At 42.5% G+C, this 24,518-nt stretch overlaps 1 protein-coding gene across 2 annotated transcripts in view; it reads right to left on the reverse strand.

The window, feature by feature from the left end:
- The window catches only part of DUSP22 (dual specificity phosphatase 22), a 54,725-nt gene extending 39,264 nt beyond the window's left edge, over positions 1–15,461 (reverse strand). For both annotated transcript variants that reach the window (XM_090269918.1, XM_090269917.1), the window contains exons 1-2: positions 15,066–15,461; positions 5,361–5,394 (exon numbers count right to left, since the gene is read on the reverse strand). In XM_090269918.1, the coding sequence (XP_090126044.1) occupies positions 5,361–5,394; positions 15,066–15,086 (55 nt within the window). In that variant the 5' untranslated portion in view covers positions 15,087–15,461. The remainder of the gene's footprint in view (positions 1–5,360; positions 5,395–15,065) is intronic.
- Positions 15,462–24,518: the final 9,057 nt, after the last annotated feature.

Consider the following 24,518-nt stretch of genomic DNA (forward strand, 5'->3'; position numbering starts at 1 on the left):
TTACACTCTTGTGAATACAGATGATCACTCAATATCACTGATGAAACAACTGACTGATGACCTCCAAAGGAAATGGTCACTCCTGGTGGATGATGCTCCTTTCTGTTTCATTACAGTGTCGTTTGCACCGACACACCACTTTGGGGTTGCCCTTTCCCATAAGCACAGGCTCTGTCCACCTATTTGAGAGTGCATACAATGCTTCATCAAAGTTATTAGATGCCCTTGGATATTTGATTCTTCAGGACTACACATTATTGATGGTTCTGAATGGCTGCCTACAACCACGGGCACTACAGTAATGAGCTATGCACGCAGCTCTAAGACTCTGGCCATGGGGTTATCAGTTGGCTCGTGCGTATATGCATAAGCCTGGAAGTATGACACCAGCCCTCTCTGAGCACAGAATCACAGGGGCAGAGCTCAGTCTTGTGTTGCTCAAACCCGGGTCTGTCAAGCAGAAGCAGGGCATCACCTGGAAGCATGCTGAAAATGAAGACTCACAGGCCCACTACATACTTACACAGTCACAACCTACACTTTCAGTAAGAACCTTAGAAGGCTGTGTGCACTGTACATGGGAACCCTGGATGGCCTCTAGGGAATGACCTTGGATGGTGTCCTTCCCCTACTTCAGCGTGTTAGTGCATTTCTGAGCTAGAAAACAATTCACATACACTTGCCATCACAACTTTAACAAGTCAGTATTAATAAAATCAATGGGAAGATTACTGGTTAGAATTCAAATGAAAAAAAATCAAGAGGAAAATTTGCTGACCACCATTATCTTGGGATATGAGGTTTTTGAGAATTTTTCACTCTAACATATTACCACCTGCTTGGATTTTTATTTTTACTTTATTGATTTGAGAGAGAGAGAGAGAGACATCAATTTGCTGTTCCACGTATTTATGCTTTCATTGGTTGCTTTTTGCATGTGCCCTGACGGGAGATCAAACCCACAAACTTGGTTATTGAGATGAAGAAGCAGCTAATCCCACACTCCTGGCCTAGGTGGGAGCTGACATTTGAGCTTCCACTCCCTTCCTTCCTTCCCTCTCTCTGGACAGAGCCAGCTGCCAGTTATAAGCATCTCAAAAGAGAGTCTCTCATCAAAGACAAGGATCCAGAAGCTGGGTTTGTCTGTGGGTTTCTCTCTAGGTGGAATAAAATCACCCACCAGGTGTTGGAAAACTGTTTGTGATTCATTGCAAAGTTAAAAAGAAGAAAAAGGAATTTGCAGAGTGACATGAAAAGGATTCCACTGGAAAGAAGGAAGGGAATGAGGCGAGCAGAATGGAGGAGAGGGAGGAAGGAGATGGTACCACTTGATTGCTGGATGCAGGAGACCATGGCCACTAGAAACAAGGATTGAGGAGCAGTGCCAATCCACACTCTGAAAAATAAAGATCTCTCGGAGAGTAAAAAGAAAAAAAATCCATTAACTTTTCTTTACATATTTCTTATATTGGTAGTTGTGTTACAGTAGGCATGTATTATTTGTAATCTAAAAAGAGAATGACTAAATGAGACATCATGCTAAAGCACAGATGAGTCATGATCCTTTCGCCTTGGGTTTCCACACCTGCTATCTGACTAATGCTGCTCAGTGCCTACTGCGCACCTGGCATGGAGTGTGTGCTTTATGAGCATCTACCTCCATCCCACAACAGCCCAAAGCAAGTGTACTGTTCCCATTTCACGGACAGGGAAGGTGAGGAGGGCCTGACCCTGGCTTAACCACCTGAAATGGGTGTTTCAGCTGCCCTGTCTGGCTCAGCCCTCAGGACAGCCCCAGGGCTGATGTTCTCATCCCCTCACATAGAGACTGCTTAAAGTATTGAGGGCAAACATTTGGCTTGTGGGCTATGAGGTAACTGAATTCCAAGACAAGCATCTCCACAGCTTCTTTCCACTCTGCAGGACCTGTTCCCTGTTCTGTGCCTGCCCCCACCTCCTCTCCCAACTTTGAACCACTGAAGACCAGGACCCATGTCCACATCAGACTCCTAGCACAGTGCCCTGCACACTGAGTGCTTGCAACAAGTTTGTGAAACAAATGAGTTAATTCACCGGCAACCATATGGACATAGTTCCTTCCAACTTCTTGTGCATTCACTGCACTCTCATTCCCTTTTTTGAGATAACCCTGACATTTTGTAAGTGTTTAAGAAATCCTTGGTAAATTAAAATGTGATAAAACACAACCACATCCTAATGTCAGGATAACTGAAGGCAATGACAAAACATCAACCATTTGAACAAAGACAGGTGTGGCTGGGTTGCCGTAGAACCCTCTAATGGGTGAAACCTACAAAACATGAATCTTGGAACTGTGAAGGATTCCTGTGTCACTGGATATTTAGAGAATAGATATAGATATTAGTACAAAAAGAGTTTTAACCCTTTGAGTGCCAATGTCACTGTGAGCGATTTTGACAATTTTCCCAAAAGTGCCAGCATCGCTCCCATCAACTCTTTTTCCGATGGCTATAAATGTAAATAACAATGGAATAATTCATATTTTATGTTTTGTTCTCTTTTTTTGTAGCTCAGGTTATATATTGATATAACTTTTTCTCATGTGGATCCAAATTTTGAATTTTTACACTTGTTCAAATACTGACATATTAATTCTGTTATACTTTTTACTTACATTTTGAATGGTCCTTTTAACTTCATTTATCCTTGCAATAATCATCAAGATTCTATGCAGTGTGTACGATAAGGAAGCTTTTGCTAATGAACATTTTCATTGCCTCACGGTATAGTATTAGCATTTTTTTATAAACTGTTTTTCACTGTTGATATCTATTGATATATGTCTCTAGTGTGAATGCCGTTTGTGTTTTCTTTTTGTACATTATGATGTTTTCTTTTTTTTCTCTCAAAAATGTATGCAATATTTGGCATACTTCTTGCTTGTTATCCACATCGCTATGTGTTTTTTCAAATTATAATCATAGGTTTTATATTATGAGATATATTATACTTCAAAAGCCATACTGAAGGAAAGAATTTATTTTTTCTAAAATAATTGTTATAATAAAATAATTTTAATGCAATAAATTTTTTGCTAAATTGCATCAAAGAACACTGCTTACAAAAGAAGAGTAAATTTACTATATGTCGTGAAATTCTCAGAAAATTATTATGAATAACAATGTTTTTATAGACATTTTTCATAAACTCTGCATTTCTCAGCAAAATAGCCTGGCACTTCTCACACGAATTTTAGCAATTATGCATGGCACTCAAAGGATTAAATATTTCCTTAAAGTTGTGCATAATGTCCTTCTATAAGAAAGTAACCTTCTATATATAAGGATAAAACTTTCATAAACTGTTGGCAGAAATATTTAATTTAGTTGGTATTTATTTCAATTTTTAATTTGTAAACACCTCACCTAGTAATTCTACTTCTAAGAAATTATCCTAAACTCTGTTTCAAACACAAAGACATTTCCTTCTCCTCATGAAAACGGTTAATAAAAACTCACTTAATAAACCCCTAAATATATCTGCTTTAATGTATTCTGGCTCCATTAGGCTGCCTACCACAAAACACTTGGTGCTTTTTCAGAACTACACAGCTTACTGATTTAGGAACTCCAGTACTATTTTTAACACTGTAGCAGCAATTAGCAGCTAGTTGTCAGCTCCCTGTGCTTAATTTTCTTTGAGGAGAATTAGTAGCACCAGGGCCCTTCTGGAGGAAAAGAGGGAATAAATATTATGCAGAGAAATCCAAGATTGTTTTTATAATCAATTTGAATCTAAACTCACAAATTTAGGCAACAACCAGAAAAATGACAGCAGTGTGTTCTGGCTTGTTCTAGGAGAGAGGAGTTGTGTTTCAGCTATCCATGAAGAAGTTTGGTTCTCTTAACCGCACATGGCCAACTTGTTTCTGCACATTTCCTACCTGCATTCCATCCTATTAAGTATACCCTGTCTCCATGCTAAGCAACCAGCATTTTCAACTTAGATACACTCAAGGCATCGCACAGCATGGGGACCCGCCCCTCTTTGGAAACCAAAAGCCTCTTTGCCACCATGTGCTTTGCTCCATGGGTTTCTACTCACCTCTGTGACCACTAAGCATTTTGAGACAAAGAAGCTAAAAATAAAAAGTCAATAGCTAACAGTAAATCAATTAAATACATATTGAATAAGCTTCAGAGAACTGTGTCAAAAGAAAAGTCAACACAAGATGGGAATAATCTGCCCTGGCTGGTGTGGCTCAGTGGATTGAGTGCCAGCCTGTGAACCAAAAGGTCAATTCCCAGTGAACCAAAAGGTCACTGGTTCAATTGCCAATCAGGGCACGTGCCTGGGTTGTAGGCTCCGTCCCCAGTTGGGGGTATGCGAGAGGCAACCCATCAACGTATCTCTCACACATGGATGTTTCTTCCCCTCTCTCTAAAAGTAAATAAATAAAATCTTAAAAGAAATAAAAAAGTGAGAATAATCTGCCAAAGACAAAACTGCCTCTTATTTTTTTTTCAGGTGATTAAAAAACACAGGTTTCTGAAAACGTATTAATAATAACTAGCAAAAAGGGATAAAAGATTATAAATAAATTATATAGCTGCTAAGTGTGTCTTTCAGCCATTTTATTTAGATCATGTTCCAATAAGTATGCAGAATTAAAATGAAGATCAGAGGTCAAAGTGGAACCTGCACAATGCACACTACTCTGTCAGCATTGGCTAAGGGGTCAGAACATGAGAATGAGGGTCCCACAAGGGTCCTGGGCACATGTGGTGGCCACGTCCAGCCAGACTTTGAATAAACTGAGTTTATACTTTTGCTCAATCATGTGTAAGAAGGTTAAAGCTGATTTTTTAAAAAGCAAACCTACCTTTGGGTGGAAGCAACCCAAATATCCATCAACAAATGAAGGAATAAGCAAAATGTGGTATATACAGAAAATGGAATATTATCCAGCCTTAAAAAGGAAGAAAATTCCAACCCATGCTACCATATGGATGCACCTTGAGGACATTATACCAAGTAATATTGGCCAGGCACAAAATGACAAATACTGTATGATTCCTCTATATAAGGTTCCTAGAATAGTCAGATTCATAGAGACAGAAAGTAGAATGGTAGTTTCCAGGGGCTGAGGGTGGCAATGAGGAGGTAGTACTTAATGGGTACTATCATTAGTACTAAATGGGTATTGAAGGTATAACTTCCAGTTGGGAAAGATGGAAAAGTTGTGGAAAAGAATGGTGGTGATAGTTAGCAATGTGACTGTAGTTAATGCCACAGAACTGTACACTTAAAAATGGTTAAAATGGCCTATTTTATATTATACATATTTTACCACAATAAAAAAACAAAAAAGAACTCACCTTTGAAGTTGCCAATATAGAGACCAGGTAAGATCTAGGGGAAAGACACAGACCACATGTGAGTATTAACAGATCTGAAAGTGAGTGTTTTGCACATAGAGGCTAGGCCCTCACCAGAGTAGTGGAGCACAGCTAAGGCTGGCCGCCTGCCAAGTCCACTCCCTAGATGGCTCAGCACTCCCAGCCAGGCATCTTGGTCTCCAGGGCTTTGGCCTGCCCATGGCCAGTAGTAAGCTGGCCCTAATAACGTATGGATGGTGGTGGCATGTTGGTGTCCATCAACTCACGGAACTTGAAGACCAGGATCCCCGACAGGTCCTCAAGGATCTCATGTGTCCTTTCACTTCAAGCCCTGTCAAATGCTTGCTCTTTGCATCCAGAGTCCAGCTCCAAACCCAAGTGCCTCCAGTATCACCTCCACCCCTCCTGCCTGCCTTTTCTCCCACGACTCCACCTTTTCTTACCACACCCTCCACACCCCCTCCACTGTACTACACACTCCTGCACATCCCAGCCTTCTCTCACAGCTCCAGCAAACCCACCCTCTGCTGTCTGAGGCCTTTGTACATGCTGTTCCCACTGTTAGGCAGCTCTGCCTCATGTCCAAAGAAGGCCTGTCCTGATCCCCAAGTCTGAAATAGACCTCTGCTTTGGTGCCCAGCCTGCTGTGCTCCCTTTGTAGTGATGCTGTCATGGAAGCATTACTAGGTGAAGGTCTGTCCCCTCTGCTGCTCTGGAAAATCTGGACAGCAAACACATCCTGTCACTCATAGCTACATACACAGCACCTGGCCCAGGACAAGCCCATGATTATGATTCAATGGACTGTCTAAATATGTAAGTTAATTAAAAACATACATTTGCTTCTAAATGTCTACTTCTCCTAAGACTGGTTCTCAAACTAAATTATCCATCAGAATCACCAGAATCTGTTAAAAATTCAAATTTCTGGACAAGCCCCCAGCCTGATCCCCTAAATGGAATGATTCAGTAGATCTAAGATGAGAATTAGGGACTGTATTTTTCACAATCACCCCCAGTTAGCAAAATACAAAACTAGAAACTAATTCTTGTCTCGCCAATACTTTGTATGGAAGCTCTGAAGTGCAAATGTGGACACTGCTTTGGAAGCTACAGCGCCCAATCTCATTTCTAAGTGCATACAGCACACTGGCCTTGATGACACTTCAGACCCCCAGTTTCCAGGCAACACCTTTATGTCAGCACCACCACCTCACACCCTCTCTGCTTCTCACTCCTAATTTTTGTCCACTCCCACCAAGAAATCTGAAAGCAGCACCTAGTAATGCTCTTCATAGGCATGGATTTCTTCAAGCATCTTTGTCTTACTAAAAACTGATGGCATGTGTACAAATCACTGCAGGAGCCTTCTGACCTGTTCTATCTAAAGCAGCCACATTTGGGTTCTGTTGTTGAGACCACAGACCCTGATGCAGGCCTTTCAATCCAGAAAAATATACAAATGCAAATAAGCTTTACAGACCATCAAGCAAGTCACAGACTAGCAAAGTCCTACCCACCCTGAAAGCAGTACCCCTGTGACACTCCAAGAACCAGTAAGAAGTCACGCTGACAGGAGATTCCTCCCACTCTGGACTCCACTTATGCCTCATCCAGCACTTCCTTCCACTCCTCTTAGAGCTTTAGTGCAGTTCCATTGTTCAGCTTCTCTGATTTATTGCAACAGCTTTTCAGAGCTCTCCCCACCACTGGACTTGACAAGTCCAAAGGATTCCTCAACCCACCTCCAACATGCAAAGTTGTTCACGTGATAATTCAGATTAAAATCTTCTTAGGGCTCCGAGAAGCTATCAGGATGACACCCAAATTCAACACCTCAGCAAGTGAGACCTTCAAGGTTCAAGGTTTTTATGTCTATGGCCTCTGCACCTTCCCCAGTCTTCTCCATATCCAAGGACACTGAGACACAGGCCAGGCCCCCCAATTTCAGCATCCAGGTTTTATGGGAAACAGCCTAATTTTCAAATACTGTCAACTATATTAAGACAAACAACTTTAAATATTGTGATAAATAAAACACATGTGCAGGCTATGGCCCACAACACGTCTAATTTATCTGCTGCCTGCATTATTTTTGTGAATATCTTTTCTCTAAACTCATATGGTTTTTCCCTTGATTGGTAGGGTACTCAAGTAAATGTTCTTACAATGAACAAGTAAACAATGTGAATAGGGTGGGAAGAGGTAAAGCAAGGGAAGGAGAGATATGAAACACAGTGTTGTATGAAGCCTGGGAGATCAAACTGTCCCTGTCTGCAGGGCCAGGCTTCCAAGTGGGATCAGAGATGAGAGGCCAGGGGCTGGGGCAGGGACTGGGGCTGGAGGAGAGCAGCTCCCTGAAGGGATACCAGGGCAAGGAGCTGGCAGACGCAGAGGTCTGACCTCACAAAAACCAAGGAGCCAACTTACTAAAAATCATTTAAGATGCACATTTTGTATTCAGTTGAAATATTTTTAAGTAACATAAGGAGAGGACAGAGTTGTGTCAGTAAAGTTTTAACTCTATTTTCCAGACCAAAAGAATAAGCTCAAGTTTCACAAGCTGGAAATAAAAAGTAAATTTCTCAATCTCAGTTTCTGTAGTTTCTTCTGTATAAAATTACAAAACAAGATCAAGGAAAGCTGGAGGATTGACCATTGGCAGGGAGAAAAATTAATTTTTGTTTTCAAGGATAATAAAAAGCCCAAGAACATTTAAACTTCTACACCAATCAACTTTGCAACTGAAACATGAAACTCAAAAAATTTGACCTGACTTCCCCAATATTACTGTTGATAGTAATCCCTAAGTACAGAAAAAGAGAAAATAAAATGAAACAAAATAATTTTCTAGGAGAGAGACAGCTTATAGAGGAGCCCAGGGAAGAGGTGAGTATTCATCTGGGATAACATGTGAGCTCAGAGAGTCTGAATTCAGGCCAGAAGCAAGAACACAGCAGGAGTAAAACCATCCCCACCCAATAGGAAGTAAGGATAGATCAAGGAAAAAGTTTATAATTGCAACTTGGGAATATTCCATGACTAAAAGATTAAGTTCAGAATTGGTCCTAGTCATCTTTGGACCTTAGAAACAATTGTTCTTTCCCTCTGCAAAGGATGTTCTTCCCCCATTGTTCACCTAGGTGGGTCCTTGTCACTTAGGTCTCCCATGAGATGACAGCTCCTAGGGAGGTCTTTCCTCAACACTAAACTCTCTAACACTCTCTAGCACATCACTCTGTTTTATTTCCTTCATCACATTTATCTGTACCTAAAATTATTTTATTTGCTTATTTTTTAATTGATCTTGAAGCAGGGGACATGTCTGTCTTGTGTCATGTCCCAAAAGCCTACCATTGAGTCGGGCACATGAAAAGATAATCACTGAAGATGACACTGCTGGTCAAAAAAGATTCTTATTTTATGTTAAAAGACTATCTTAAGATAGATATGAAAGGTAAACTCCTTCTACAGTAATACTTCGAGACGATGCTAAAAATTTTCCATGGCTCCTCTTGATCAATATTATTCACATCCACACCTTACTGACATTGGTCATACAGAAATGCATAAAATCAACTCCTTAGCCACAAAAGAGCTCTTAAGCACAAATGGATACTGCTTCTAAGGCAGAAAATATTTTGAATTGACTTTTTAAACAGTTCTCTTAGTACTTCAGGATGCGGTGGAATCCAGGACCACCATCCACAGATGTAAAAGTGACAATTCTTGGTCAAGCAGCACTACAGGTAATGGGGCTGGGAGAGTTTGTGATTCTCCCTAGGTCAGAAAGGACTTTGTGAATTTTAAAGCCAGGGTGAGGGGGAGAACTTTGGTGGATTCCTGAAGGGTTAAATGCCTTTCTTAATACCACTTGGTTATAGACTACACCAGTTTGCACTCATAAAAGGAAAAATCTGAGCATAGTCTTGTGTACACTTATATGCCTTAAGCATCTATTCCTTCAATATGAAATAAAACTGCAATGTTGAAAAGAGAAAGTATCCAGGGGGTGATGAAGAGGAGACAGAGACCACCATCATGGAGCTGAACTACCATCAGCCCCACAGATGGAGCTGTACCAGTGTGCTACTCACAGTACACACACGTCACACAAAGGGATTCCTCTGTAAGCCGCTGGGACCAATTTGGGTGGCAGATCTCCTTGTCTTTCATAGTTACTTCCCACTACAGGATCTAGCATAGTGCCTGACAATAGCAGGTTCAATAATGTGATTTGATGAATGGTTGAACGGACAATTGGATGAATTATGAAAGCAGCTAAGTCAGGTGCTGCCATGTGGAAATAGCAGCTTCTAATAGCACTAACCTTCCAGCTTTGTACTGTACTAAAACAGTGCTTCTCAACCATTTAGGCCCTCTTCTGCCTTTTAAGAATGATTCAGCTCCAGATCACACAGGCCTGAGGAGATTCTGAGTGAAGAACCCTCAATGGGGGATGATTTTGCCTCCAGAGAACATCCAGCAATAATACCTGGACACATTTTTGGTTGTCACTGGGGAAGAAGGGGGTGTGGGAACAACTAGCATCTAGTCAATGGAGGCCTGGGATATTGCTATACCTCCTCAAATGCATTGGATAGTCCTCACAACAAAGAATGATGCAGCTCAATCTGTCAATACTGCAGAAGCTGAAAAACCCTAGACTATGAGTAGGGGGCATATTCTGCCTGCTCCTTTCCCCTTGAACTATACTTCTTTTGCAACTATATTCCCTTATCTTCCTAAGGAGAAAAAAGTCATTTTAAAACAGATGTCAACCATATCCAAGGCAGATACCATCCCTACTATAACTATTGATGCACCAAATCCAAGTGCAGATTTGCACTTTACAGTTCGCAAAAATGTTTTCTAATAAATTCTCATTTGCTTCTCTCAAGAATCTGAGTAGAAACTGGGGGGAAGTATCATAATATTCATTTAGAGCAAATAAGGAGACTAGATCAGCTACCCACCATCCCTATGAATCAAGGGAGATAAAGAAATTGAAGCTCAGAAATATTAAGTGACAGAGTGGTAGAGACACTCCAAATCAGGCTTTCTGATACCCCCGTCTCTCTTTCACCCAGTGGGTTACTCATGAAAAAGTGATGCACTAATTGAAGGGTTTGCCTCCAATTACCATGAGCAAGTTTTCCATAAATACTGGGACAGCATCCTTTTCCACCAGGAAGGGTGCTTTCAGAGGACATGGAGCAGTGAGGAAGGAAGAAACCACCAGAGTGGGCAGCTGAGAACGGGACAAATTGAACCAACCCTGGTGAGTCAGTGGGGGAAAAAGACATCAAAGTCAGAAGCTCCTCATATCTTACCCTACCATGACAATACTTTAGCCCATTTTTAGGTCATTGGTTACAGTTGATCAAGATAAAAACATGCACATGGAGAAGCATTTGGGACAGATTTCTCCAAAATAATGCTGGCTAGAAAGACTAGATTTTTGTTTTTTAATGAAGTATTATAGTACTTAAGACTAATAAAAATGACAATGAGGATAGGAGTTTTCTTTATAGGTCCTCCCTCAAAGATTTGGGGTATAGACACTTGAGAGAACTCTGAGTCAATTATAGTTTGCAAAGGCTCCACAAAAACATGACATTTGCATACAATCGTCGTCGGCAGCCGCCCCTCTCGAGAGACGATGGTGTAGCTTCTTAAGAGTCTAACTGCACGCCAAGAATGGCTGTGCAGTCCGACTTGGGAGTGACACGGTATCTGTCTCCTCCCGTGTTGAATCGACATCTTGCGATGATGCTGGAGTGTCCTCTCCAGTGAAGCTGAAGCTACAGAGCCTGGGCAGGGTGATATGGAGGGTCTGCTGTTGCCCATGCAGCAGACCCCCCCCTCTCTTCGCAGCTGAAGGGTACAAGGGAAAGACGGAGTCAATACAGCTTGGCTTCAGGTGCGCCGCAGGAGTTGCCGGTGTTGACTACAACGTCAAACTGCCTTAGGGACTCCGGCTCCAGATTTTCTGTCGGGGTTTACTCCCTTTGCCTTTCCCCTGAAGAGGTATGCTGCAAGGCAGCGGAGGTTTTTTGGAGTCCTTCTCTGATTTGCATACAATAGCCTGTCTAGTTTAACCATAACCCTCCAGGCTCTGCCACTCACCAAATGGATAACTTAGGGCTGGTCACCTAATCTCTGTGTACCTCATCTGTAAAACAGAAGTGCTAATAGTGGAACCTACTTCACAGGGTTGTCGTGAGGATCAGATGAGTTCTATGTGGAAAAGTCTCAAAACACTCCCTGGTGCACAATAAGCTCAGTGACTGTAACACGGGCCAGTTCAGAGAATCTATTTGGGAATTGCAAAAAAAAGCAATGAAATGATAGTTTTACTTGCCTGCCTTTCCCTCCTCCTCTTTATCAATGTCAAACATGAAGAGAGGAAGTGGCTTTCCTATTTTGCAATTAATTTGTAACTCTGGGGAGTTTTTTCAAGTTACTTTTCAGTGTCTTCAGAATTCACTTGGAATGAACTGGCATACTAGCTCAAAGAAAGAACTGTTACTATCTTCAAAATCAGTGGGAACTGGATTCCAAATCCAGTTCTGCCACTTCCTAACATTAGGACTTCAGTCATGCTACTCAATCTCTTCAAGTCTCCATTTCCCAATCTGTACAACCTTGTACAAAAAGGTTAAGACAGACTGATCTCCTAGAACTGTCATGAGGCTTAGGTTTTGTAAACTGCCGGCACATGATATGAGACTCAAAACACAGTAAATTACAACTGTTGTGTTCTCTTTCTGTATTTCCTCATCATCTTCAATTGGCCAGAATACAGAAGCCTCTTCCCTTTATAGCCTCTGTGTTAACACACTGTACACCTGAGATGGGCATGACATTCTTCCACAGGAGACTGGAACAAATGGGTAAGATCTTTTATGAGGGCATGAAATATAAAGTGCTATACTCAAAGCAGTCAGAACAGAATCTGCATTGTTTAGTTCGTAAGTTTTCTTTTGCTGAGGATGACCAACTTGTCTGAGATTGGAAAGAAATCTTGCCCCAGTAACCTCAGGACACACATACTGTAAATTATGTTTTTAGATCTGAGGGCATTATACCTTATTATAAACGTATGGATTTTGCATATCACTCCCCCTCCTCCCCTTTTTTTTTTACAAATAGGGAAACAATGAAGCCTAGTTCTAAGTCACACAGTAACACATGAACAAATTTTAGCTAAGGCTTTAAATTTATGGCTTCCAGCAACCCGCTTTGCCACTAACTAACCTTGTAACTTTGAGCCATTCATTCTGATCTCAGTTTAGACATCTTTACCCTCACAGGACCCTTGGCCTGGCCTGAATGACACTTCTAGCTTTCTCTCATCACATCCATTTAGCCCATGCTCCTGAAATTGCTTATCTTATTCTCTGGAGCCTCTACTCCTCCCCACCCTGTGTCTGTGTGCTCTTTCTCTCTCTTTCTATTTCTCTCTCTCTCACACACACATGCACACACAGACACCCATTTTGTGTAATACAGTAGCCATTAGCCACAGTGGCTGAGTACTGAAAATGTGGCTAATTCCAAATGAGATATGATTTAAGTATACAATATACACCAGACTTTGAAGACTTAGTACAAAAAAACTATAAAACATTCTATGAATAATTTTACATATTGGTTACACGTTGAAGTGACAATATTTGGATTATATTTCAGTTAAATAAAATATATTACTATGATTAATTTGACTTGTTTCTGTTTACTTCTTTATGTAGCTATGAAAGAGATTTGACTGAAATATATGGCTTACATAATTCTACTGGGCAATCACGGGTCTATACTGAAGGTTCTGTGAAGGACCTTTGTTTGTGTCATTACTATTATATTCTTACCCCACCCCTGAACCCGCACAGCACCTGACTGTAAGAGCAAGTACACAATAAATATTTGTTGAATTAAGGATGTCTCTAAATCTGTATGTATGTATGTTTTTCCATATCTACATTGGAGACTGGTTCTATTTACAATACAAGATGGTTAGTGTAATACCATCATCAAGAAATTTATTACTTTCTTTGAAAGGTAAAATCATTATATGAATATGACTGCTTTTGCTGACAATGTCGAAATTAACTTTGAAGCCTTGGACAATCATTTGTATTTTGAAATATGTTCTTTTAATTATAATGTGAATGTAACAAGTTAAATGCTGAAAGAGCTGGAGAGTGAACAATTTAAGTGGAAAAAATTATAGACAGAACAAAGGAAAGCTGAGGTATGACCACAATTAATGGGAAAGTAGACAGGGTCTACAAACTTGTGAAGGCAGCTTCATTGTTCTGTTTTAATTTAAAAAGCGGAAGACTTGTGGTGCTGATGGAGTCCAGTATTAATGGGGACATAATGCAAGTATTTATCTAAAATACAGTCTGTTTCCAAACTTGATCACTGCTCCACCATCCACTCCCCACCAACGAAAACAGCCCCACACAATTAATACAATTCTGGTTTCCAAAAAACCTCAGATATGCAGGCCCAAAACACACAATAGTTCTTTTTTAAACTGGGTCTGCAGGACACAAGAAACACAATGTGGGCAAGAGAAGAGATGTAACTAGGTACACAGAACTACCTGTACCGCACCTTTGCTTGTCACCTAACACTCCTGACCCCACATCTAACACTGCAGCTAAACGAACCAAATCAATATTGACCCCTTGCTGAGACAAATTTTAAAAAAAGCTATACTGTTACATCCACCAAATCGGAAAGCTGAAAGTAGGTGGAGAGTGGGTGAGTGGAATTCAATGGGGGAAGAGAAGCAGAAGGCCAGAAGCTAATCTCTGACCCAGGACCATTATAAAGTCCTGTGAACTTGTCTTGGTTGAGGACTTTAAGTTTTTGTTTCAGTGTCTTTCCTTTAAACCAGCAGTACCAGATCACAAAACCTTTACCCTTGTGGTTTCCATGAATACACATGCAATCAACTCCCAGGCAACTCGCAAGTGCAAGAGTTGGCGTCTGGTACCTTCCAGTGGCAGAGCAGGTACAAGACTACCCCGCAGAGCAGAGGGCGGTGGCCAGAACAGAGAGAAGAGAGCCGCACGGGTTTTCTAGAAGGCATAACCTTCACAAGCAGCCAGTCAACAGGCCGGCCTTGCTGCAGCGGCCACACGACACAGCATAAGTCAGCCCTAAATCTGCTCTCTCGCCCGTCCGGCCGCCGCCGCACCGACTCCAGGCCTGCAGCCTCCGGCAAACTCCCTGTCCACAGGAAGCCTTATCTGCGCCCACGGAAAGGAAGAAAGCCGAGGAGAAAAGGAAGTCACAGAACGGAAGACACCTATCTACCGCACTTCACTAATGATGGGTGATGACGCTGCACGAGCCCAGTCTGGGAGGGCCGGGGGTGGGAAAGCAACCGCAGCGCCCCGCGCGCAGCCGGCAGCGCCTTCCCCAGGGCGCGCAGGGCTGGCCGGGCGCTCACCCGGAGGCAGCGGGGCCCGGAGGGGGCGCGGGAAACGCGGGCCCACCCAGCACCGCCCCCTCCCCACGCTCAAGGCGTGGGTGGGGACCGGACACCGGGCGGCAGGTGCGGCGCGAGGACCGGGCGGCCCGCGGGGCTGTCTCTGAGCAGCGAGCAGCGCCGGCGGGAAGGCTGACAAGTGGGGCAGAAACAGCGCAGACTGAAGGAAGACACTTTACCTTGTTCATCCCATTCCCCATGGCGGCTGAATGCGAACTCCAGCACCGGGGCAATGAGGGCGCGGGCTCCCTGGCGGCGTTACCGCGGGAGAGCGAGGAGCGGGCGGGGCGGGAGGGAGGAGGCGCTGGGAAGGAGCTTCGCGCGCTAAGTATGAACAACAACGACGACAACCGGGGCCGTCTAGGCGACAGCGCTGGGTCCAGGGACCCGGCAGGGACTCTGCGGCTTTCCGGCCGACCGCCCTGGACTTCCCAGTCGGGTCGGGAACAGCAGCGGCGTCCCTACCGGGAAATGGTCTCGCTTCGCCCGGTACGACCCGCCCGCTGAGGCCCGGAGCGAGGCCCTCACCCCCTCCCGGCCGACGGCTGGGCCCTGCAGTCGACCTCTCGGGAACCCGCGGGGGGCGGGGCGGGGGGCGAGTGCGCACGCGCGCTCCCGGAGTCTAGCGGGGGCGGGGCGCGGAGGGCGCGCAGGCGTTGCCCCGACCCGCCGACGCGGCGTCACCAGCCGGCTCGGGCAGGGCCGAGTCACCAAAACATCCGCAGACCTTTCCCCGGGGGTGACTCGCGGGGCGGGGGCGGGCGCTGTTACGAGCAGTCGCCGCCTGGCCCTGAGTGTCTCGGTGAATCAGACGCTGATCACCGCGGCTCCCCGTCCTGGGTTTTCTGAAGGCGGCGGACAGAGGCCGGGTCGGGGGATTCCGATGGCGCTCCCCCCACCCACAAAGACCGAGAAGGCGCGCCCGCTGAGGAAAGGTGGGCCTGGTGACTCATTTCCGAAATGGCCCTACCTTTCTACCCTCGGGGAGCAGATGGCCGAATCTCAAACCCCCTACCGAGGCTCTGAATATCTAGTGTGTCTCCTTACTGAGATTGTGAACTGGCTCTAGTAGGTGCATATTGATAGAATTCGATTCGGAAAGCCCCTGACCTTGCTAAGCGACACAGTAATGTCTCTGTCTGGAGTGGAACACTTTCTAACCCGTGCCAGTGTCGTTCTCAATATTCTGTCACCCTTACTAACACTTTAACTTCTTCCCTGGGGACAGAATCCTTAAGACAGGGGTGTCTCGGTTTCATTTGTATGTGCTCAGCAATGTCCTGGGCATAGTAAATGCTTAATAAGTATTTGTTAAATGAACACAAGCATCAATCTGATATGGCTGAGCTCACCCCTGATGACCTTTTTCATCTGCTCCCCCTTACTCGCCAAAATTACAGCCACATTGGCTTTTTGTGTGTTCTTTGAACATACCAGGTTTGATCATGCACTTGGGCTTTTATGTGGGCTCTGCTCTCTACCTAGACATTTTAATTTTTAGTTCTTTGCATATCACCAAATGTCATCTCCTCAAAGAAGCTTTTCTTGACCACCCAATCTAAAGTAGATTTTCCACGTGCTATCATATTAGCCCTGTATTATTTTCATTCTAGCACTTAAAAGGATCAGACATTATTATACAGTATTTATTTGCTTTTTATGTTTCACTAGAAAGTGAACTCCAGAGGAACTGGACCTTGCCTGTCTTACCGCTACTATAGCTGTGTGGCCTGGGACATTTGTTAATTAATGAATTTCAGGGGGGCTGAGAAAACAGCAGTGAGACATACTGACATTTTGAAAAGAACTTGCAGACTCCATCTTGGCCATTTCTTTCCTTGTATGCCACATCTTCTGTGAAACAATAGCCCCACATATAGGAAGCCTCCAATCAGAGTGCATGCAAAATTGTCTACTTTACATAGGATGGGACTCAGACTAGGCATCACACTTTTTGCTTCTTGCTTCTGCAGTATTCCTTTCCTACCACCTTCACTTCCTCTACTCCCTCCTGCCTCCCAGTCACCTGGGCAGCCCCACCTCTTACCCCTCTGCTCCTCACTGTCATTTTTACTGACTTCCTGCTTGAAGACAACACATTGTCAGTGGACTGCCTCAGGAATCACAAGATCCACTTTTGTTCCTGAATCTCACAGTGATCTTGGGCAAGATGATCAACTTCTCTGAACCACTTTCTTTCTCCTTCAAATAAGCATTAGAATATGAGTTTTTGAGAGTCCTATCCAGCAGTCAGTGAACTACTTCTACTTCCTTCCACTCTACCTGTGCTGTTGTCGCTTCCAGTAGCCAGTTGAACTTTCGAGAACACAGCCAGTTCATAAGATGGTACTTGCCCATAAATGCCAAATCCATACCCATTTTTCTTTTGTCATTCATTTGGAACATTTCTTTCTCTTATTTCAGTCTTTGTAAACTTATTTCTCTAGCTCAGATCATCTTAACAATCTCTCCTAGGCCCAGAACCTGCCATGATGATCTAACAGTCTTAATTGGCACTCTGGCCTGCATTCAGTCTGGCTGTTTATGATCCACATGCTCAGACTCTCAATTTTAGATTTTACAGTCTCAATTTTTATTGTTTTTCATTAAATGAGAAAAGAGAAGACCATTAACATAAGAAGTCAGAAGAATCAGGTTTTTAAAATTTATTATTTTTTTGTGTGTGGAGGGTCTCCATAAAAGACTATTTCCCTCACAGATTGGATTTTACAGTTGTAACAGGTTTACTTACTGATTTCTGTCTACATTTTCTAACAGTTATTGAGAAAAGAAAGTTGAAATACCTAATTGTAACAGTTCTCTTTTGAACTCTATATGCTTTTGCTTCATATATTTTTAAAGATCTTTGTTAGGTACATACACATTTATGACTGTATGTCCTCTTGATAAACTGTCTTTTCATCATTATGAAATTTCCTCTTTATTTTTGGTAAAGATGACTTTCTTCTTGTCCAGATACTTAGTTTGTCTAATATTAATTTAGCCACTTCAACTTTCTAATGATTTGTGTTTGCATGGTATATTTTACTTTTAACCTATAATGCCTGCGTCTTTATATTTAAAATGCACTTTGTCTATTTCATACACCAGAGGTTTGCAAACTGTAGCTCAAAGGCCAGCTGATTTTGTTTTTGTAAATAAAGTTTTATTGAAACACAGGCAAAAAGATTACCTCCCTCCATCCTATGCTTGACCTTACTCCACATCCCTCCATCGTAACAGTATTATCAGTTTGTCAGGTTTTGCATTTCTATTACTAAAAAAGAGAAGGGAAAGTCTGATCCAGTTAAGCAACATGTCCCAGATTTCTCTCTTTTCATAGCACTGCCTCAGAGCTGAAACTTTCAACCTGACCAGATGGCCTGCCCATTTCCTAGCTCTTTCTTCCTGCTTTTATAGCTCCTGATGATGCAGACGAAGGGGAGGAAGGGAATTCCTAGTCAAAGCTGTCATGCTTCCCATCTAAAGGAGAATCTATTTGTAAGGCATGATAAGCCCAATGGAATTTCTCTCCATGTAAGGTATTTTACTTCCACTTTCCTTCCTGCCATTTTTATGCCTCAGCACATCTAACACCACTAATTTTGGCAACAACTCCCAAACAATTAAGCTTTCATGTATGCCCAGTGAGAAATGGTCTATCAGTCATGTGGGCCAGCTGGTCCGTATACATGTGTTTAAGGATAATTTGTTAGTGAGCAATTCTTTGAACTTTAAGGTGAGAGCGTGTGAAATCCCACATGCAGAAGCTTAACCATTAGAGGCAGCCATATCATTAGGGGTGTTACTGATAATTTCAGAGAATTGAGATAAACTGCCCAAGTGAAAAGTAGTTATGTAATCTTCCTTGGCCTCAACATTCTCAACCTTTAGCACTGTTGACATTTGGGGCTGGATATTTTTTGTGTGCGTGTGGGGCTGTCCTGTGCTTTTGGGGATATTTAGCAGTATTCTTGGCCACTACTACTATTTGTCAGTAGCACCCCTCAGTTACAACAATTGGAAATGTCTTCAACTCCTGGGGAGCAAAATGTACCTTCTGCCACTATTACATGTACAATGGGGTCACAGAAATGAAATCTCTCTCTTTCTCTGTGTCATTCTTTCTCTCTCTCTTTTCCTTGCTTGATATCCAGTTAAATCTACAGTAGTAGATAATGTTAATTCTTTGCAGAATTCTTAGGTCAAAAATTAAGAACAAGAAGTTAAAATGAAGAGCTAATCTAACCAAAGCGTGACTGAAAGTAAAAGAAAGGTAGAACCTAATGAATTGTGGAAAGAAGAAAAAAAGTGGCATCTACAACTACCAAAGCAAAAGCACAAAGCATCTCTGTTTCTCCAGAACTGTCCAGAAAGAGGATACCCAGTTGATTGCTTCAGGCCATGCAGAGAAGCCTGACCATGAGAATGGGCCCCTGAGTGATGTCAACCTTTAAAAGGCCCTCTAAGCAGTCTTCTGATTATGAATTTGGTTTCCTCTTTATACTTAAGAGGTTTGGGGAGCTCAAATCTCAGAGCAAAATGGAGACTTTGGGGTCAGAGAAGAACAGCTAGAAGAATGGATACTTAGGTAGACTAGCAGAGCAGAGATATGGGGTTAGAGAATCTGGAGGGAGGTGAATAAAGAGATGCTAGCAGGTATTTAGTTGGAAGTCAATAAAGAGTGACAGCATGTAGAGTTTCTGGGAGGGTTGTCAGAGGCAAGGTCAGTCTGGGAGGAATGGAGTTATTAGGCAGATTATATAGCAGAGTATCAGGCAAAAGAAAAGACAGAGCCCTGGTTCCTAAAAATTGGGTGGAAGGTGATACTGTCAGCCTGTCGGCCACAACATGTATGCATGTGTATTGTCTGTATACTTAGTTACCAAAGCTGTAAGCTTCGTTAGGGTAGGCAGGGCCAGTTGTCATCAGTCTTAGTGTCCAGCGCCTAAAATAATTCCTTCAGTGTGAAGAAACATTCATATGTTTGTTCATTAAGGAAACAACACAACTGGGAGGTTGTTGCATTTGTCCAAGTGGGAGGTTCACAAATAATTCATCCTTTTTTTATTTGGCAGGTACTCCATCAACACTGCATCTACCTGCCTTTACTTTTCTCGAGCAAAGCACTTTCCATGTGGGATGGCTCTGTCATCTAGGAGTGACCAAAGTTCTATTGTCCTTTGTTTTTTAAACTGAGGCAGTGTACCCTGATGAGAGAGAGAGCCCAATACTTTCTGTAGCTCTGCCCTTGACATCATGTTCTTTGATCTTTGGTTAAGAAACCATTACTGGCTTATGAAAATCCATCTTGTAGGTTGACTATGGTTATTTTCCATGTCTGAAGTGGTTTGATTTGACCTGTGTACTTCCCTATCTGTGCCAAGGAAGGTCTACCAGAGGTAACAAACAGGTTCTTTTCATGGTTTAACAAAAACCTCAAAACTTTTCTTGCTTAATGATCCCATCTCAAAACAGCTGCCAAAATCTGAACCACTAATATCTTTTTAAACTCAGTAGAATAACCATCTTTTTCATTTAGGTCTGACCAGACTTACATGATACAACTTGGGCCTTGCTTTTTAATCCTAATTTACCTGGACACAAAGAGACACACCTAGGAGCCCTTACCCAGTTGCCCTTTATAAAGTATCATGTTCATGCTCTCCAAATCTATAAAACTTTATTCAAAGTGACTACATGGCCTGCAATCTAGTGTAGTGTGGGATAGTCCCTAAGTAACCCTGGTTGGAGGATCTCATCTGTCTGCATTTACCACACCTGGTGGCCAGCTGCTCTTTTAGAGGTGCACTTCTGCTTCTTCAAATGCCTGCAAGGGCCAGGGGATGGCCCAGAAGTAAAGACCTAGGGAAAATGGCAAGGGAAGCCCCAGCTCTGAGAAGTGATTGGTCAAGGGCAACTCTCCTTAGAGAACCTAACACCCATCTGCTAAATGTTCCTTTAGAGTCTTTCCCTAGTGAGGAGTTTTGTATGGATTAATTTTGTTTGTTTTTCACCCTATTTTGTAAAACAAATTGAACTAGATCTGAAGACATTTAAAAAATGTCTGGGTAGGGGGCTGCAGAGAGAAGGGGGTTTCCTCAGAGAATGGAATGTCCCAAGACAAATTTCACTTATGAGAGGGAAAGTCCGTTTCATATGACATAATGGTGTCATTATTTAACACTCTGTTGAGTTTTGCTTTGTTACTATTTATCATTATATTGATTATCATTAATCATTAAAACCCCATGAATTATGAGAAAGCCATCATAAATAAAGTGCTTCTCAGGCTAGACAATAGACCGGGGTCATTTTCTTTCTTATCCACACCAGAGCACTTATATTTTCTCACTGGTCCAACCCTGTCCAGACAAGACATCTCACCCAGAGCCACATGATATTATTCAAAGACTGACAGACACCCTTTAAGTGCCAGTTGGCCTATGATGTTTACTATCTTAGTCACATCTGTGTGCCCTTTCCATACAGAGCTCTTCTTTGGATTTGTGCAAATAGCAAGAATAACTGCAGAGAGGATAAGCGATTGCAGCACAAGTTACGTTTTGTTCACAGGAAGTTAGGGTGTATTACTGTCTTACATCCCATATATCCAGTAAACCCAAAAAGGGCCAGTCTGAGCCAAAGTTCACCCTGGTTCACTGATGTATAACTTGCATACTGGACAGATTAGAACAATGTCTCAACTAAAAACATTTATATTTGGCTTTGTAATGATGTCAGTTTCTCTCCCTGCTGCTTCAAAATAACAAGAAAGTGTTATTTTATATCTCTTAAAATTAAAGCATCCATAAAAGTGCTTTTTCTCTATAAAAGGCACAGTTTGTCTTTCAGGTGATATGAGATCTCTATCTCTACAGAGAGAAAAACTGCTGACTTAAATGACAATTCCCCCTATTGCTTGTTGAAGTTTTATCTGGCAGCCCAATGGTAAGCAAGTGCTATGGGTGGGTAGAAAGACAGAAATATAAGACAGTGTGATAGGTAGATATCGTTCCTCACTGCAATGCTTTTTAAAATATGTACAATTTAAAACACTTTTGTTTTTAAAATCTATTTTTGTTTCAGTCATAACAATTAAGCAAATGAAGCAGGAAGCTCTCTGTATTGTAGTTATTTTATATAAGCCATGGATGACTGCGTGTGTGTTCTTTCTCTTGCATAAAAGCAACTCTAGAACTTGGGAGTCAGTGTAAGTGTTGATTCTAGTCACCAGAATTACATATCAGACTATCACAGATAGGGCTGCGGAAGTAAAATGTCTAAGCAAGTGGTCGGCAAAACCACTTCGAAACAAGACCATTCTCTCTTCTAGTTATCAGTTTAGTGTAACAGTTTAACAGAATAAGATAATAATCCCTTGGCCCTCTTTACCTATTTCCGAAAGAAATATATAGTCTTTGCATCAGCCATTTTCTATTCTTTTTAATGTTGTGTAATTTCTTATTTCTAAGATATTTAGTCATTACATAAAAAGAGGAAGCAATTTGATTCTCTGACTTTGTATAAACTATCTCATATGTGGGGTGACTAAATTGTCCCAGTTTGCCCAGGACTTCCCTGGTTTTAAAACTGAAAGTCCTGTGCCCTGGGAGGCCTTTCAATTCTCAGCAGTCCAGGACAGCTGGTTACTCTTACAGCTATGTGTATTTGGGGGGAATATACATAAATTTTAAATGAGAAAAATACTTAGTTATTATTTAAGCATCTTCCTCTATATTTACAAATAGTTCTGTGAATGAAATATTGAAAAGGAGAAGGTGCCTCCCATTACTGGGTGGGTCAGTAATTATGATGTATAATAGTAATATTTTGGACATTTACCCTGAGAAGGCTGGATGAGATTCCAACCAAAAGCAAGGAGGGCAACAACTGCTTCAGGTGGAGGGAGGTATGTGAACAGTAGCACAAATATGGTAGGTAGTCAGACAGGCATGAGCAGAGCAGGACAATAGACCAGGTATGGAATGTCATCAGGGTGGAAAGCCCCAGGTTCCTAGCAACAGACAAAATGGAAAACAAGGGCCTTGCCACTGGTCGAGCTTTCCTCCCTGAACATATCACTGGTCATGCAGTTTAAACCCCCTGACTTTTCATATGGCTGGTCTGTAGTTTGGACATTCTCCTGACCTTTCATGTTGCTGCTTGTGTGGTTCAGACTCTCCCCTGACCTTTTCTCCCCTGGCATGTTGCTAGTCATGAGGTAGACCCCCTTAGAGGAGGAACAAGGGGCAGGAGAATAGCCTCATATGACCCTCATACAAGCCCTTGCACAACCACTCTCTTAAGCATTAAGCCCTAGAGATGACATCTAGGCCTCAGTTGTATTTCAGCTCCAGGCCCAGAAAAGCAGCAAAACCAGAGCAGCTATGCCATGGCTGACATCAGGACCAGCTGCAATGATTAATGATACCCTGCCCTGGTGCTGACCAATCAGTAGAGACCAAGACCCTAAAAGGACACACATGGAAAGCTGATGAATATTCTATTGAGATCCTCCCCGGGACCTCCCCTAAAATTCCCACCATTAAAAGATTTTAGGATGGAGGACCCAACGTGATCTTCCTCTTTGGAGTGTACTTGCACATTTCCTGTCCCTCTCTTCTTTCCCGCAGGTGCATTACCTTTACCTTTCATTTTCCTAAACTACAAGCACCCCCCTTTTATTGCCACTGTAACTCATTTCCTGAACCCATTTCCTCTACAGCTCACTTCTTTCACCTCTGTGACTTTCTAAATAAACTTTTGTTTATAATTGGTGTCTTGGTTCTGGATTCTTTTTTAGACACAACTCAAGTACTGAGGTTCCTCAAGTGAGGTCTCTTCTGACTCCACCCTTCTAAGACCTTGTGCTGTTTTCACCAACAACACAAAGGCTGGCAGCAGAGATTTGTTTCAGGTTGGAAAGTGAGTGGTGGTGATAGGCATAGTGGGACCATGAGATATTGAAGGAAGGTTAAGGCCTTGAATGCATTATCTTTCTGAGGATCATTTATGAGGAAGATTAATCCATCATTAGCACTGAAAATGGACGAGTTGGGGAACAGTGAGATCTACTAGGAAGCTATTTCCATAATCTAAAGGTGATATACTAGACATCTAAAGAAGTAAGCTAGATAGAGGGGAGGGGGAAATGTGGGGTAAGGGATGCATTAGTCAATGACTAAATTGTATCACAAACACCTATTATACACCAGATACCAGGATGGATCTTCAAGAAACAAAAATAAAAAGGCATGGTTTTTCTCCCAAGGAACTTGAAGATTCCAAGGGAACATGGGCAAGGAGTTTTTGGTTGCCATACTACATGTTAAGTGTTGGGAACAGTAGAAGGAAGCAGGTGGCTAAGGGAACTCATACAGAAGGCACTGTATCAGTATCTTAATGGCTGATTCCAATAAGATAGTTCAGGTAACTGCAATGAGGACTTACCTCATGAAAGGTATCCCAGAATTGAGAAAATCCAAAGTAACTGCCGAGGCAGCAAGAGACTAGAATATGAAACTGTTGCCATGCCTAAGCCTGAAGTGGCTAGAGGAGGAATAGCTTGTTTGGACCCCAGTAGAAGCTGAAGCCATGGCAGTGGGCCAGAGGACTAGAGCTGTAGTTGG

The sequence above is a fragment of the Furipterus horrens genome, unplaced genomic scaffold (assembly GCF_987537825.1).
Source record: "Furipterus horrens unplaced genomic scaffold, mFurHor1.1.pri manual_scaffold_3, whole genome shotgun sequence".
NCBI classification, from domain to species: Eukaryota; Metazoa; Chordata; class Mammalia; order Chiroptera; family Furipteridae; genus Furipterus; species Furipterus horrens.